The 17,093-nt window shown below is 53.6% G+C and overlaps 1 protein-coding gene and 1 non-coding gene across 2 annotated transcripts in view; one reads left to right on the top strand and one right to left on the bottom strand.

Moving 5' to 3' along the window:
- The window catches only part of Grid1 (glutamate ionotropic receptor delta type subunit 1), a 751,350-nt gene extending 735,982 nt beyond the window's left edge, over positions 1–15,368 (bottom strand). Inside the window, exons 1-2 of the mRNA XM_042690370.1 lie at positions 15,170–15,368; positions 12,946–13,101 (exon numbers count right to left, since the gene is read on the bottom strand). Coding sequence (XP_042546304.1) covers positions 12,946–13,101; positions 15,170–15,248 — 235 coding nt within the window. The 5' untranslated portion in view covers positions 15,249–15,368. The remainder of the gene's footprint in view (positions 1–12,945; positions 13,102–15,169) is intronic.
- On the top strand, positions 6,184–6,290 carry LOC122116622. Its single transcript, XR_006149004.1, has one exon. It is a non-coding gene; the product is annotated as a U6 spliceosomal RNA (small nuclear RNA).
- Positions 15,369–17,093: the final 1,725 nt, after the last annotated feature.

Here is a 17,093-nt window from a genome sequence, read left to right as displayed (position 1 = left end):
GTAAGGCATCTGATACAGCCCCTTTTTCCTGCAAAGAAGTCCCAGGGCCTAAAGACCCAGAGCAACAGCAGTAGGCAGGGCCAAGAATTCATGTCCGCTCTGGCTTCCTGAGTAGACAGGAATCAGCCAGGCAGTCACTAGCTGGGGGCTTTATCTGGTCCCTAAGATAACCTATTCACAGAAGCATGGCTGTCTGCATTCCACATGAAAAGGATGGGGCTGAAAAACTGAATCCCATGTTAGGAGACCTCAGGGACACTGTGTTGGAGAGGCAGTGACAAAAGGCATATCTACAAAAGAGAAATGGGTGAGAGGTCACCAGCCTGCAGACCTCCAAGGGTCACAGGGCCTGTCTTTCAACAGTCAAGGCCATATGGTAGACACAACCTCGGATCAGCAGAAAGTGGGTCAGAGATGAGATCTGCCATCCTCGGAGGTTCTTGATCTCCAAAGACCTTCTGGTCTGGAAGCCTGATTTGAGAGTTTCAGGCTTTGAGGTTCTGGGTGGCAGAGAGGAGGCAGGGCCTCCTCCAAGCCCCAAGCCAGGGATCCCACGGCTCCTCCCCTCTTGCCTCCATCGGCCGTTGCTGTCACAAAATGCCACAGACCAGAAGACTGAAGCAGCCTGACTGCATTCTCAATCTGAAGGATGGAAGTCAAAGCCAAAGCATCAGCATGGTGGGTGATGGGGGAAGGCCATGTTCCCTATGACCTATTGTCTGCCTGGGCATGAAACAAGCGGAGTACTCTCTCCGGTGTTGCTTCTTACAAGCTCACGAATCCCATCCCAGGGGCCACACCCCCTCCTAAACATCTATACCTTCTCCCCAAAGCTCCATCTCCAAATGCCATTGCATTCAGAGCTAAGGCTTCAAGATTTGGAGGTGAGGAAGCAAACATCTACTCACTGCACCTCTGGCCTTTCTTGGCCTAGCCTTGGCCTGATGAAGCCCTTCCATATCTGGACATCTGAGCTCTGTGACACCTGCTGACCTTCATGCCAGGCAGGTCCCCCGGGGATACTATATCTGAACGGAGACACTGAAGAGATCCAGGAGAAAGATACAGAGGAAGGAGCTCACAAATGCAGCGGTGGTACTCACTAGATGCACACTGCTCCTGAATGTATCCCAGTTAATACACTGGCAGGCTAATGCACAATTGAGCAATGATGAAAGGTGTGGCCTGAGAGGATGTGCTTAGCCAGGCTCCTGTGCTCAGAGGCAGACTCGTGCCCCTGTAAAAAAGTGCTGCTTTGAGCAACACCAAGGTGCAATGCCTCTGGCTCTGATCATAGGAAATCATAGTCATTGAAATGAACTCCAGAAAATGGAAACAAGATGGTTTTTTTTCTTTTTCCTTTTTGTCTTGTTTGTTCATTGTTCTGTCTTTTGGTAAGTAAGTGGGGATACAAATACAGCAGTGGTACTCACTGGACACTATGTGGAAAATGAACTATATAACTTGTGGGTGGGGATGGGAGTAAAAAATTGGAGAGAGGGAGGGATGAGGTGACATTATCCAAAAAGAAATGTAATGATGACCTGCCTAATGTAACTGTAACTCCTCTGTATAACACCTTTATAATAACAATAAAAATAAACAAATTTTTAAAAACAGTGAGGGGCTCAGAGCTCCACACAGCAGCTGGGCTGCTGGCCTTCTTTGCTGAATGCACTGGGTAGCATTAAAATCTGCAAGTCTCCTTGTGTGTGCATGTATGCACACACATCAGTATATGCACGTGTACACACATGAATATATGTTGTGTACTGCATGTACATAGAAGTACAGTGCATGCATATTGTGCAACTTGTACACAAGTGTGTGATGCATGTTGTATACGTAAGTGTATGCATATGCACAATCATGCATGCATGTACATGTGTGCTTAGGTATGCATCTGTGTGTGCACATGTGTATATACACAATAAAATACTGTCCAGATTCCATAGGCTGCCAGTCCCTTCTGTATAGTCCCACCTCTTCAGCACTGTCAACTGAGGCATCCTTCCCCTAAAGATGGGCCCACCCAGACCGTCTGTCCCGGGGAACAAGGGCCACCAGAGCCTTGGGAAGCTCCAACTCACATAGGCCATGAAGGGTTGCACCTCAGCCCTTGAGAGCTTTAACCCAATTCCCAGATGCCATGACCTGAGGCTTACGATCTCACGCAGAGCTGAGCCCCCAGAGCCAGCTCCAGGTTGGGGCTCTGTGTTATGGAGAATCTCACTATCTAGCTGACAACCTGCAGGACTTGGGGGCCACCCACTAGATTCTCCGGTGTGCCTGAGCCCAGTGGGAGAGAAGAGTAAAGGCAGTGCCCTAGCAGTGCACTATGGAAGGAAGAATGGAGTCACCTGAGACTAAGAAGGAACCGCACATGTTGGGCATGGGCATGCCAGAGAAGAAGACACCAGTCCTAGATCGAGCCAGCCAGGTCAGAGCCACTTCAGCATCTGTGTCAGACACCAGAAAGACAATGCTAGCCAAAGCTCAGGTCAGATCTCAGAGCTCCAGGTGTAGAGGGAGCCCCTCCCTGCTCCCACACCTCCAGGCACTCAGGTAAAAAGACCTAAGGCAGCCCCCAGCTCAGTCCAGGACAGTGCCAGCTACATCGTGTCCATCCGTGCATGGAGCAGGAGAGGCACCACGGGAGCCAAGAGTAGGACATAGCTGTGTGGGCCGTGCCTTTCACAGAGGGGGAAACTGAGGCTCAGAGTGATCTTTTCAAGACTAGGAGCTTCTGTCCCAGTCACCCTTCTATCACTGACAAGACACCCAAGAAAACACAGGACAAGGGAAGACTCATTCTTGGCTCACTGTCCCAGAGATTTCAGTACACAGTCACTTGGCTCCACTGCTTCTGGGCCTGTATGTGGTAAAGCAGCACACGTGGCAGCCCACTGTAGACAGAAGGGCAAGAGAGGAAAGGGACAGGGACAATTCAGTGACTTCCTTTCTCCAGCTGGGCCTCACCTCCCATTCCCCAAAAACCATCATATGATGAATCCACCAAGGGGTTCCTGCTCTGATGAGGTCAGAACCCACGAATCCAGTCATTCCCCAAGCCATCAGCTAGCAACCATCGCGCCACCCCCCCACACCACACACACATCTAAAAGATCCTGCAGGGGAGCATTTCATAGTCACACCAGAACATTCAACATTCAAACTCCTTTCCACCAAATATAGCCAGGTCTAGGTGGGGCTCGTGGGGATGGGGGAGAGGCTGAGGGGGAATCATCTGGGCCAGGCTGGCTGGATTCTAGCTACTTTGTGTGCTCAGAGATTAAAACACCATGCAGTGACTGCCACAGCTACCAGAGCTCTGCCCTGCACAGATGGCTCCCAGCAGCCTCCATACGAGACATGTCTTCAGTATCAACCTTCTCCCCTGCTCTCCAGAGACACCTAGCTCCGGGTCACATGCCTCAGCTGCCCAAGGTAAGGCAGGGGCTATGGGATACCAGCAAGGGCAGGATGGGGGCAGGGGTGTCCAAAACCCCCTCAAAGGCTGATGATAGGACACCCCACAAGCCTGTTCATTGGTGCAACATTTCAGTTCATCTCTTCGGCCACCCCTGGCTGTCATCCTCACTGAGAGGGCAAGAAACAGATTACCTGCCTGTAGTCACAGCAGGGTGGATCAAGAGCCCTGTCTGCCTGAGGGACAGCAACAAGACTTCTACCCGACCCCCACCCCCACCCCCTACTCAGCTCCCAGATGGCCATATTTTCTTGGTGGAGGAGTGGGAAGGGCATGAGTTGGGAACAGGTGCAGAGCAGGGAAGACACAGCTGTGATATGAGGTAGGAGACTCGAAAAATAGGAGAGCCAAGGCCACAAAGCTGACACTCTCAAGAGGATAACCAACAGGATCTGGGAGCTACCCACTGGATCTAGGGAGGAGGAAGTACGGCCTAGCTGAGGGCCATCTTGGGCCCCAGCAAGAGGCCCCCTGGCTTCATTTCCTGGAAGCCTGCCCTACCACATCTTGGTCCCCAAAACAGGTAAAGGGGAGCATCCAGTCGCCCCACAGCCACCCTGACTGTATCTGAGGTCCAGAAAGCAAACCCTGGACCCTCTCTCCCAACTCACAACCACTGGCCAGGAAACTGACTGTTCAAGGCCAATTCAAGGGTCTGAGAACCAGCAGGATGAGATATTGGACAGACTCCAGCCACCTTTCTGTCCATCTCTTTTTGGAGAGACCAGCACCCCAGAAGAAAAGCTATCACAATGCCATAAGCCAGCCACAGCCGGGACACACATGGTCTCCATGGCCCAGGACCATTGTACAGAAAAGTGGTGAGAAGGTTCATGGAGTTGGGAGGAGGGACAAGGCGGGAGGAAGGGCACAGGAAGGGCAGGCAGGTCAAATGTGTGAAGCCCTTGGTGGTGAGCCTGGGACCCAATCTTTTCTTCTCTTTTTAAAATTGATTTTATTGACATATAAAAGTGTCTATTTTGCCAGGAGCCAGTGGCTCATACTTGTAATCCTAGCTTCTCAGGAGGCTGATATCTAAGAATTGTGGTTCAAAGACAGCTCAGGTAGAAAAGTCCGTGAAACTCTTATGGCCAGTTAATTACCCAAAAGCCAGAAATGGAGCTGTGACTCAAGCGGTAGAGCACTTGGCTTGAATACAAAAGCCTAGGGGCACTGAGGGCAGGCCTTGAGTTCAAGCTCCAGGACTAGCATGCACACACACACACACACACACACACACACACACACACACACTGCTTGCATTTAGTAAGCACAACATAATATATATATATATATATATATATATATATATATATATATATGATGTAATAGTTAAAGCTAGCTAGTCAATCAATGCATTACCTAAAAGGGTTAACATTTTTGTAGTAAAAACACTCAGTATCCACTCTCAGCATTTCCCAAAAATACACTGTATTATCTTCAGCTGTTACCACCCTTACAATGGATATCCTGTACTTACTCTTATCTAATGCAATTATAAATCCTTAAGCCAACATCTCCCAAAGCTCCCCTCACCTCCCCCTCCCGCACTGCCTCTCACCATCGCTTAGGACATCTCACACTCCAGGCTCAAGGAACACAAGACTGGGAGACATACAGGTGGGAGTGTGGGGTTGGGAATGCAGGCTTCCTGGCTTCCCACACACAGAGGGCTGCCCAGGGGCCCCGAGGAAAGAACAAGCAAATGAGAGTGCAAAGGGAGTGGATGGGATCATTTCTTGAATGCTATTGTTTAATGAATCACCAAGGAAAACACAGAACTGTTTTGACATGAATTGGAAGTAGGCACTGTGTTATTCAGCAAGTATTTCATCCTCCCCATCCAGGCACATAGCACTACTGTGCTTCCTGGATACCTGGTGACGAGCTGGAGCCACAGGATGCGTTTTGGCCAGTGAGTTGTAAACAGAAGTGATATAGATCAGATCCAGGCTAGCTCCACTCGTCCAAAGAGCTCTCTTTCTGTCTGGCCCAGCAACTGGAAAATGACCAGGCAGACCACCAAGGCCCACCCTCCTGCTGACAATGATCAACACATTACTTGAGCAAAAAATTACTTACTCCTGCATGACTCCACCAAGATCTGAGGATTGTTATTGCAGCATAACTTAGTTAACACTAACTGATAAAATGGGAAAGGTTCCACCACATCGGAGGACTAGGATCCCATTTTCTCTCCAAGGACACACCCCCAATGACCTAAAGACCTCCCACTATGCCCTACCTCTTAAAGGGTCCTCCATGCCAGGCACCGATGGCTCACACCTGTAATCCTAGCTACTTGTGAGACTGAGATGTGAGGATGAAGGTTCAAAGCCAGCCTGGGCAGAAAAGTCTCTGTGAGACTCTTATCTCCAATAAAATACTCAAAAACTGGAAGTGGTGATATGGCTCAAAGTGGTAGAGTGCTAGTCTTGAGCACAAAGAGGCTCAAGGACAGCACACAGGCCCTGAGTTCAAGCCCCACAACCAACAAAAATAAATAAAAATAAGTAAAGGGTCCACCACCTCCTAAGGGCACCACAGGCTGAGTCCAAGGCTTTAACACAGGAGCTTGTGAAAAAATTCAAGACACAAACCCTAACAGGAGTGAAAGGTTAAGGGCAGAGCTGGACAGCTGATGAAAGGGAACAGGCTAGCCGCTCTATCTGGCAACTATAAGAATTTGTACAGTTCTCGCTTCGGCAGCACATATACTAAAATTAGAACTACACAGAAAAGATTAGCATGGCCCCTACACAAGCATGACACACAAATTCATGAAGCATTCCATATTTTTAATGGAAAGGGTAACAGTGATCGACAAGTAATGTACTCGTTGCCTTATTCGTGTAACTGTAACCCCTCTGTACAGCATCTTTACAATAAAATAAAATAATAAAAAAGAATTTGTAGAGTCTACCTATTCCTACAAGTTGTGGCTGGTTTTGCTATTTGATCTCCAGGAGAACTTGGGAAAATGTCCCAACCCGTTGCCACAGTGTGGTTGTTAAGGCCTCTGGTACCAGGAATGGGGCTGGCAGCAGCTCACAACAGCACCTCCACACACCCGCTCACCTGGAATGAGGGGTCAATCTGCCAGATGCCAAGTAGTGAGGCCTCATCCCCCAGCCAAGGGGCAGAGCTAAGGCAAGAGGGAAACTGGAGGGAGACCCCAAAAGACAAAGAGGTGAGTAGGGCAGGATTATATCCATAAAAAGAGAAGGTGAGTATACTCACATGCAGGTGCATACACATGCTCATGTGCACACCTATACGTGTGAATACATGTGCACACAGACAGGAGTGACCCTGAAATGAAGGAGAACCCCAGAGCCTGCAGTACATTAAAGGAAGACTATACTGTCCCTTCGCTGAGCCACGGGCTTCTGGAGAATCCAGGACTTCACAGTTCCTGGTATCAGCCACACTCCATTAGAGGACCACCTGCAGTGCAACCTCATGCAAAGCCATCTCCAGACTTGAAGCACAATCAGCAGCAGCCCCGGAGGGGCCAGGTGGAGCAGTGCTCTGCACAGGGTATCAAAGCAAGACTGACCCTAACCATGGCTCTGGTGGATACAAGGGAAGGCTGGAGCATGGAAGGGTGAAGATCTGAAAACTCTGGACAGAAAAGGAATCTGGGGTCTGAGTGGCTCTCAGTTTGACTCTTCCAATTGCATATTCCTCCAGGAGCATCCATATACAGGAGCAACGTCCAGGCCCAGGGAAGGAAATGGCAAGAATATAGTCTAATAACTACACAGCAGTTCCTTTGTAGAAAGGAAACATAGTCAGACACCCCCATGGCTCTAACCCATCTGGCAAAGACTAGAGGATGCTGCCACTGCATAAGCAGGAGCCCAGCAAACCATGCAAAAGAGAGGAAAGAAAGAGAATGACAAAATGCCCAGGCTACAATGCGTATACACAGGTGTTGACGTGGTTGTCTGAGTAGTGATTCAGAAAGACATCTATGTCCTAGTCCCCCGAAAAGAGAATATGTCAGGCTGTATGGCAAAGGGAAAGTAAGGCTACGTGATAGAATAAGTCAGCTAACCTTAAAACTGAGAGTTGAGGTCAGGCATAGTAGCTCAAATTTGTAACCTATCTAACTGAGAGACAAAGACAGGGAAGCCTGGACAAAAGGATATTGACAAGACTGCATCTCAGCCAATGGCTGGGCACAGTGTGAACCACACTGTGTGGTTCACACCTGCTATCTCAGCTATAGGGGAAGCACAATGTCTAGGCACATGGAGAAACACAAGTAAGTAGATTACAGCTCAGGCCAGCCTGGCCATAAAGCAAGACCCTAGCTTGAAAATTAACAACATACAAAAGGATGGAGGGAAGACACTGGGACTAAGGAAGCAGCAGGCTTTGCTGGGAAAGACAAGGAAAAGGCTTTCCTTGGGGTCTCCAGGAGTCGTCCCTGTCCACATCTGTGTGTGTGTGTGTGTGTGTGTGTGTGTGTGTGTGTGTGTATCCCACTCCTGGACTTGGCCTTAGGGCCTAGGCACTGTCCCTAAGCTTTTGTGCTCAAGGCTAGTGCTCTACCACTTGAGCTACAGCTACAACTTTTTGGTGGTTAATTAGAGATAAGAATCTCACAGACACGGGGCTGGGAAGGTGGCTCAGTGGTAGAGTGCTTGCCTTGCATGCCTGAGGCCCTGGGTTCGATTCCTCAGCACCATATAAGAAAAAAGAAAAAAGCCAGAAGTGGCGCTGTGGCTCAAGTGGTAGAGCGCTAGCCTTGAGCTGAAGAGCTGAGGGACAGCGCCCAGGCCCAGAGTTCAGGCCCCAAGACTTGACCCAAAAAAGAAATAAAAGAATCTCACAGACATTCCTGCCTTAGCTGGCTTCGAACCAAGATCCTCAGATCTCAGCCTCCCAAGGAGCTAGGATTACAGTCTTGAGCCACCAGCGCCTGAGCCACACCTCGATCTTAACCCCACTCTGAGATCCAAGTCAGGCTCAGAACTGAAAAATAATATGTTCCTGTTGTTATAACAACTAGATTTGGAATAATATTATTTCAGTGCCAGAAGAAAAATTAATACACTGAGTGAGTGGAAAGATGGTAGTGGACCTGGTGGCATCTTTACAATGACACAGATGTCACTCCGAGCCCCTGGCAGTGTTCTGGCAAGGGGGCCAGCAGGACTGCAAGGGTTTGACTTTAATGGACCAAAAACTGAGTGAATGTAGAAGACAGCAGAAGTCTGGGAAGAAGAGCCTCCAGCAAGCCCTCCACACTAGCAGGATGGTGGGAGGGACCTAAGAGACAACCAATAGAAACTGACTGAGAACTTTAGAAATGGCTGTCAAGCTTGCTGTGGTTCAGCTTTGCTTTTTACCTCTGTCATTTCACTCTGTAAACAAGAAGCTAGATTTAGGTAATCTTTACCTCCTTTTCTTTTTTTTTTTTAATGTTACTGGGGATGGAACCTGGCCTCATGCATAATAGACAAGCAATCTACCACTGAGCCACACCCAGGGCTTCTTAAAACACTTAAGAAGCATTGCCTCCCAATACGTTCCTTTTCCCTACCTCTTCCTTAAATTGCCACCCTTCCACAACATGACAGGTAAACTTACAGCATTTCCAATAACACATGTTTTACTCACAGTAAAATATAATTCTAAAGAGAGGAGAATCAGGCTCAGCCAGTTCTTTTATGCATTTATATAATCTTCCACTTGAGCGGGTACTTTCAAACAATATGATTTTTTTATTTAACAAATCAGTATCTCTTCTTATATCCAGGAGAAAAAATTCATACTGATTGTTAAAACAGAATTCACCGGCTCCATTGAAGGCACAAGATTTAAGAGTTTTAAATGTCCTGTGTTATTATTTCTCAATTTTTCAGCCCCTCATAAAGAACATGTTTTGGTAAATGTGATCTATTCTTGTACAGAAACTGATCAACTATCCTTTCCTAAAAGGTAATAACTGCAAAAGGCCTGTATGGAGCTAGCTTGGGAAAATTATAGGTATAAAGCTTAACACATCAAAACTGCATTTCTTGTTTTCTTCAGACATACTTAATTCTGCATATCTCAGTACACATGATTCCATTTCTTACCTTTTTTTCTTTTTGCACATTGGAAAATAAATGCAGCCACTAGAAGTAATGTTTACAAATGGTTCACAGTGGTTTTAACAGAAGCTGATACAGTAAATGAAAAGGCAGGATATGGAAATAGGCAGAATGGAGCCTTAACCTTCATAAAGTGCAATGCAGGAAAAAAAAGACTCAAAGGAGATGGGTGCTGGTAGCTCACCCCTATAACCCTAGCTACCCAGGAAGCTAAGATCTGAGGATTGAAGCCAGCTCAGGGAAGAAAAGTCCATGAGACTCTTATCTCCAATGAATGACCAAAAGCCAGAAGTAGAGCTGTGGCTCAAGTGGTAGACTCTAGCCTTGAACAACAACAAAAAAAAAAAAAACTCAAGGACAGCACCTAGGCCCTGAGTTCAAGCCTCAGGATACACACACACACACACACACACACACACACACAAGACTAGAAGGAAACATCCATGGTGGTGGAATTTAGGACAGTTTTGTTCTGTTTCTAGTCACTTTCTTGCACCTTCCATGTTTTATATAATGGGTGTGCATTGGCCTCTTTTTTTATTTTTACATTTTTAAAGCAACTCATTGTAGCAATGCATTTCTCTTATAATTGGGGGAAAAAAGTAAAAGCTAAAAATGGAAAGGTCAGTTAGGGTCCTTGCTCAAGGAATTTGCCAGCTTAAGAAACGATAGAGTTGCAAATATCAACAGCCTTGAGAGAAGCAGAAATGGAGGAGTCTCCACTGGGTCAGGGAGGGGGGAGGGACTTTGTGTTTACTGAACACCTACCACAGGCCCTATGCAGACAATTTATACATGTCTCTTCTCATTTAGTCTGCCCAATAATCCCAGGAGGCAGCTACTTCAATTACTCCCTTTTAACAGATCTGGAAACAGAAGCAAAACTTCCCCAGGCAGACCATCTCAAATCCAGTTCACACCCCAGCAGGGTGTGAACTCCAACCCCAGGGCCTGGGAAGTCACAGGGGACTTGCCCTATCTATGACAGAGACTGAGCTCTAGCGTGTCTCTGCTCTCCATCCTGGCCCCAAACAGGGCCCATGTCCTCTTCAATGATCACCCAGGCCCAGGAGAAATAGGTAAGTCGTCACCAAGCTAGACTAAAGCCCCAGGATGGATAAATACCCCATAGAGCAGTGAGCTGACCACTTGCTCACCAAAATGCAGGCAAAGAGAAAGGAGGCTGTGAGCTTTGTTCTGCTCTTCTCTGAGGCCCTCTGAGGTCTGGCTCCTCATATCATGTATCGGCATCCAGGGGCTATAAAAGTCACAAATGGATTTCTTCCTGTTCAACTCACAAGGTGAGTTGAACCAGCATATATCATCTAGGCAGCAGGCACCTGGCCAATGGCCCTCTACCTACACACCGCCAGCCTTCACTCCCTCATCCCAGATGTGCATCAATCACTCTTTCCCCACCCTCCTGAGACTGTGCCAACCTGCCATCCTTGGAGACTTCGGTGTTTCCAGTTATTTCTACAGAAACTGGGGCCCAAAAAAGTAAGATCTCAACCAGAAAAGGTCCTGGCTGGAACCTTTATTACCAGGTCAAAACTGCACTTGGGGCTTGAAGGTTGAATAGCCCGTAGCTATGTTGTTTTGGTTTTTTTCTTAAAGTGTTATTTCAGTTGTTTCAGTAACTGACAACAGCTAAACACTGAAATCCAGATTTAGGATTTCTCTTGGAAAAGAAGACAAAAACAATAAGCACGTTTACAGCACTAGGATTTTTTTTTTTCACTCCCAAACAGCAAACTCAACTGAAGCTACAAGACAAGTTCTGCAGAGGGCCTGCCTGGGGTGGTAACCCCCATGGGAGATCACCTTCAGCCCCGAGGGAATGGGTGATGGCTAGCAATGGGCTTCATTCCAGGGCAAAATGAATGAGCATGGATACTGAGCACTGAGAGGAGAGTCAACGGAAGCAGGCAATAGCAACAGAGCTATTCCCACCTGGTAGAGACCCCCACCCAGTCTGAGCCCTCCAAGGGGTTGAGATAAAAACACCTGACAATGACTCCAGAGATAGAGGGACGGGTGGACACAGGGACTGCTGGTAGACCTAACTACACACCAATGAGGAGCTCCTCTTCCTGTTCCTTGCATAAATACACATTAGGCAGTAAACACCTGGCACAGCTGGAAATATCACTTATTATGGACCACAGGAGCTTTGCTCCACTCCCCACCTCCCCCAGACAACACTCGGAATTCAGATTTGTGCAAGCACCTCAAAATATACTGGACCTCAGGCTTTGGAACTAGGCAGCCTCTTCCCCAGTACCTGGAACCTCTCCCTCCTTTGCTGTACCCAAGAACAGTAGATTCTCTAAGAGCCCCCCTCCCATGTAAAGACTGCCTCTTAACCAGCTCTGACCGGATGGACCACCTCCATCACTGGGTCTCCCTATCCTTGCAGGAACCCAGAGACTGACATCAATATATAACACCAGAAGGGGATTCCCTACCCCACCTGGGGTAGCTCCTCTTGCAAGGAATCCTTGTGTTCAGGGCCAGCAGCACTGGGCACTGCACTCCCGTTGTTGTGGGGAACTAGACAAAGGGGAAGGAAAGGGTCCAAGGCCAGGCAAGGAGTCAGGATCGGGAGAAGCCTTAGGTCTTGACTAGTAAAAGGGCAGAGTCTGGGGAGAAGAGAAGGGAGGGAAAGGGATAAGGGAGGAGAGAAAGTGCACCCCCAAGGCACACTTGTTGCCTGGGAGCCAACCGCAGGCAGCAGCTGCAAATGCTGGCAGCCCAGAAACGCCTAGTATTTCCCCAGCAGCCCAACCTGGCCCAGCTCTGCTCTTTTTCTGGGCAAACAGCGCCCACCTCCGGCCCTCGCGGTCCGCCACCAAGAAACCCGTTGCTCCACACCGGGAGGCGAAGCAGCGAGAAACGAAGAGGCGGCAGTGAGGTACCGGGAGGGGAGAAACAGCGCGGAGCAGGGGCTCTGGGCTCTGGGCACTGCCAGCACTGAGCACCGGGAAAGACTCCGGTGCGCTGAGATCGGAGAAAGTGTCCGCGACCCAGGTACCTGGCACTCAAACACGCCCACCCACAAACACGCGAGAAACAAAGACAGCCGAGCGCCACACGCCTGCGCGACCCGCGCCGGGCGCACACACGCACGCACGGTGCCAGGGGGAAAGCGCGCACTGCCCCGGCAGGGGCGCAGCTAGCGGCATGCACCGGCTTCTCGGCTTCTCACTCCCCATCCCACAGGACACACCACCGAGACGAGAGGGGTGTCTTGCACAACCGAGTCCCTCATTCGACCCTGACGGTCCCTGAGGCTGCGTCGCCTCACGGTCCGTGGCCTGGCAAGCGAGGGGCACCGCGGCCACTCACCTTCCTGCACCGCCTGGAACGGGTTGTTGGCCTCGATGACCTTGATGGAATAGGTGATCTTCTCGCTCTGCAGGATATCATCGTTGAGGCTCAGGTCCGATACCGCGAGCTGGAACACCCTGTCGTCCTTGGCGGCGTTCTCCTCGAAGATGGCACCTGGAAGAGAGAAGGAGTCAAGACCAGGCCTGAAGAAGAACCTTCTCCATCTTGTCTTGGCCCTTGGGTCAGGGCACTGGTGGGACCATTGGAGACCAAGTGGTGTGAGGTTGGGCTAGGATTCCATTTTGACGGGGTAGCTGAAGACTCACCTAAGGTAACTTCAACAAGATCCGTTCCCCTCCCCGCCCCCTAACACACGTGCACACAGTTGACATGCCTACTCTACCGCCAGGCCACACGCTTTCTCACAACCAAAACAGCACCGGTCCCAGCCATGCCCGCTACAGTGGATGGAGACACGCTAGGGTGGCCTCACTCAACACCCAAATGCTCCTGACCATGGTTCCTGCCCCAGGAACCAGAAAGTTCTCTGCGAGGGCAGTGTCCCCTTGTCCCAATTCCCCCTCACCCCCCCCCCAAAAATAGAGTGATTATTCCTTTCTGCCTGTCATGTCCCCTGCTAAGTGAAGCTGGGTGAAGGCAGGTCCACAGCTGGCCTCCCTGTCCATACTGGGAGGAACTTCTTTAGGCATAGGGCACTGGATGGCCGGGCTGGCAGCCTCAATGTCCGTGAAGCTGCTCGGCCTGGCACCCGGGGCCCGTGTTTCCCACTCCCCTTCCCTCGCGGATCCATCCCTATGCTCTTCCTGTGTGTACGTCGAGGGTGGAGGGCTCTCCTGGAGCCCTCTGCCTTCTGAACGCTGGTCCCAGAGTCCCGGAAGGAGCTGCTTTGAAGGGGGCTTCTAGAAGCGCGGACAGCTCCTCCAGAGTGCCCTCGGACTGGAGCTTGGCTTCGCGCGTAGCACCCTGCGCTAGTACCCAGATCGGTCCCCTGAAGGCAGCCTAGATAGCTTCGGAGTCCTCACTCCACCACCCTGAGCCCAGCAGGGTCGCCAGGGTCCTAGGGCTTGGCTTGGTGATGCCTCCCTTCGCCCGACGCTGAGAGCTGGTTAGGAGCGGGAGGGCCCCAGATCCTCCGATCCTCATTACACCCTGAGCCGCAATGCTGACCGAGTGAGACCCGTGCCCGCTCTGGGGCGGGAAGCAGCACATTTGGCCCTGCGCCCTACGGGGCGGGGGGTGGGGGGTGTGCAGCTCTCATCCCTGCCTGTCTCCCCACACCTCCCAACCCCCAGTTTCTCTGGGCACGCTGGTCTTCCCCAACTTCCGGAAAGGCGACTGCGGAGAGGGCTCCCCCAAAGCGACCGCGGTCAGCCCCTCCACCTGGCCCAACTTGCCGGAATCCCAACCGGGCAGCTCCCAACTCCGGCCCACCGCCACCAGCGTGCCCCTTCCTCCAGTCTTCCCGCTCAGCCGCTCTCCAGCCCGCAACCCACACTCGGTCCCTCCATCCCCACCGGCCAGATCGGTACGCTGCCCCCCGAGACTCAGACCAGGAGAAACTCTGAGACTGTCCAGAATGGGGGCTGCAGGCGCCACAACCACACCACACACACACACACACACACACACGGGAAACAGGCAGGCACTGTGTCCACTCTAACAGGCTGACAGCTCCGATGGCCCACACACCCCAACGCCCTCTCGCAGTGACTCCGACAACCGTGCCAGGTGCACACACAGTGACACGCTGACAACACCCATTCCACACTCACACTCGGTTCCCCGCCGGCCTCTTTGATCTTGCCCTGACAACTTGGGGAGCCCCCTCCCCTCCCCTCCCGGTCCTGCGGGCTCCTTAAAACCCCCCCGCTGCTCCAAGCTGCGCCCAAGGGCCCAGCCCGCCGACGGCCCGCCGGGGACACGCGGCCATCCCCGCGTTGCCCGCAACCGAAGGCCCTAAGTGCGGGCAGAGGCCGCGGGGCCCCGCACGGAGCCCCGAGCCCCGGGAAGCGGCGAGGGTCCTCCCCCCCACCGGGAGCGCGGGGCAGCCCCGTGCACGGCTCCTCCGCGGGGCGGCGCGGCGAGGCCCTCCGGGAGAACACCGCCTGCCGAGCCCCGCAGCCAGAGAACCGCCAAGTTTGGACGCCGGGCACCCCTCTCCCGCCCCCCGCCCCGCTGCCCAGCCAGGGCCCGGCCACCCCCCCACCCACCCCGAGCTCACCGATGTGGATGATGGAGTCGGCCCGCACCGTAACGCACTGGCATATCCAAGGGAGAAGCCACAGCGTCAGCGCTTCCATGTCCCCCGGGCGCACGGCTCATCCGCCCGGGCCCGGGGCGAGGCCGAGGGGCAGCGCGGAGCGGGGAGGCGCCGGTCCCGGTGCAGTCCCGGGGCCGCTCCCCGGGAGAGCCGAGCCCGCCCGTGCGTCTTCCCCCCGCCCCCCGCGCGCCCGCCCCTGCGCCCGGTGCCCGCCCCAGCCCAGCCCAGCCCTGCTCCGGGCGATGGGCTCCCGCGCCGGCTCCGGTGGCGGTTGCGGCGGCGCCGGCAGCCCGGGTCCAGGCCGGCGCGGCGGGGGCGGCCCGCGGCGGCGGCGGCGGCGGCGCTGCCCGCGGCTCTGGGGGCGGTGGGGCGGCGGCGGCGGCGGCGGCCGGGCCGGCGCGGCGGCTCCGGGCTGGCTGTGCGTCTGAGCCCCGGCGAGGAGCGAACTGCGGAGGACGCCCCCTCCCCTCCCCCTCCCCCTCGCCGCTCCCCCTCCCCTCCCGCCCGCCTCCCTCCCCTCCGCCCTCCTCCCGACCACGTGACTGCGGAGCCTCAGCCTCGCCGCGCGCCGCTCGCCCCGCTCGCGACTCGGAGGGGGCGCCGGGTGCTCCGCGCTCCCGGCCCGGGGGGCGCTCGGAGGCCGGCCCGGCGGCGGAGACCCTCCCGGGCTGCGGGGCGCACCGATGCGGAGGTGCGGGCCGGGCCTTCCTCGGTTCGCCCCGGGCGGGAGAACGAAAAGGCGGTGCGGCCACGCCGACTGCCCTCGGGGGGCCGCGGGGCGCCCTCGCGCGATGGCTGACCTCGGTCGCCGAGCCCCTCGAGCCGTGCCCCGGCTGGAACGGACCACTCCGGACCCCCGCCCCCCCCCGGACCCGCATAGCCCGGAGAGAGACGGAGGGGCGAGGGGCGGGGGTCGCGGAGCTAAGGAGCGGACGCCGGGCTCGAACCCCCGCAGGCCGCGCGGAGCGGGCGGGCGCCCATCCCCCGCCCCCGGGCGGCGCGCACCGCCCGGAGCTGAGCCGGAGGCTCGGACTCTGAAGCCCAATTCATGGCCGGAAACCGGCGCAGCCGTGACCGCGGCTCCTGGACGTGAGGAGCCTTCCAAGCGGCCGGCGGTCCAGACGCCGACCCTGCGCGGCGCTTTCCAGCCGCTCCCCGCAGCACGGACGCGGCTCCCCGGCTGGCCGCGGCCTCGGGGTGGAAACTGGGAGGCAAAGCCAGCCCCGGGGCATGGCCTCCGCCCCAGGTCCTACTTGGACCGGACTCTAGGTGACACTCGCCCAAGATTTCGGGGAGACTCGTTGAACCCCCGCCCCCCACTCTTCCCAGGACCTGGATTCCGCGGAAGCTGGGTCTGAATGCGCCTGGCAGAACCCGGAGCGGGGTGGGTGTGACCGGCGGTGCCCCGGTGTGCGAGGCTGCCCTTAAACTCTCGGCATCATCACGGGAAGAGGCAGACACCCAAATAGGTCATAAAATGATGGGGGGAGGGTGGGGTAGGGGGAGGGCTGTGAATGAGCTGTGGGTCCTGATCCAACCTGGAAAGAAGAGCCAGGGATGGCTTCCCGGAGGAGGTGACACTTCCAAATGCGGAGTGGTTACTAAGGGAGGAGGAGGAGGAGGAGGAGAGCCTTGCAGGCTTTGGGCCCTGATGAATGAGCCAAGGCAGGAAAAGAAGGAATTGTGGGGGGTGCCTGCGTGTTTTCAGCTGCCAGCCCAGCCGGGGAGTAGTCACTGGCAATTTTTACTTTGGAAAGTTTGGGGAGCCCGCAGAGAGCTGTAGGCGAGGAGAAAATGGGCTGCAGAAGTATGGAACCCATGGGCCGGCAGAGTGATTTCCAGGATGAGGCAGTCAGTGGGCACCAAGAGAGGAATCGCATCCTCG

This window comes from Dipodomys spectabilis, unplaced genomic scaffold (genome assembly GCF_019054845.1).
Source record: "Dipodomys spectabilis isolate Male_0828 unplaced genomic scaffold, ASM1905484v1 ptg000136l, whole genome shotgun sequence".
Classification (NCBI taxonomy): domain Eukaryota; kingdom Metazoa; phylum Chordata; class Mammalia; order Rodentia; family Heteromyidae; genus Dipodomys; species Dipodomys spectabilis.
This window is presented reverse-complemented; position numbering and strand designations above follow the sequence as displayed.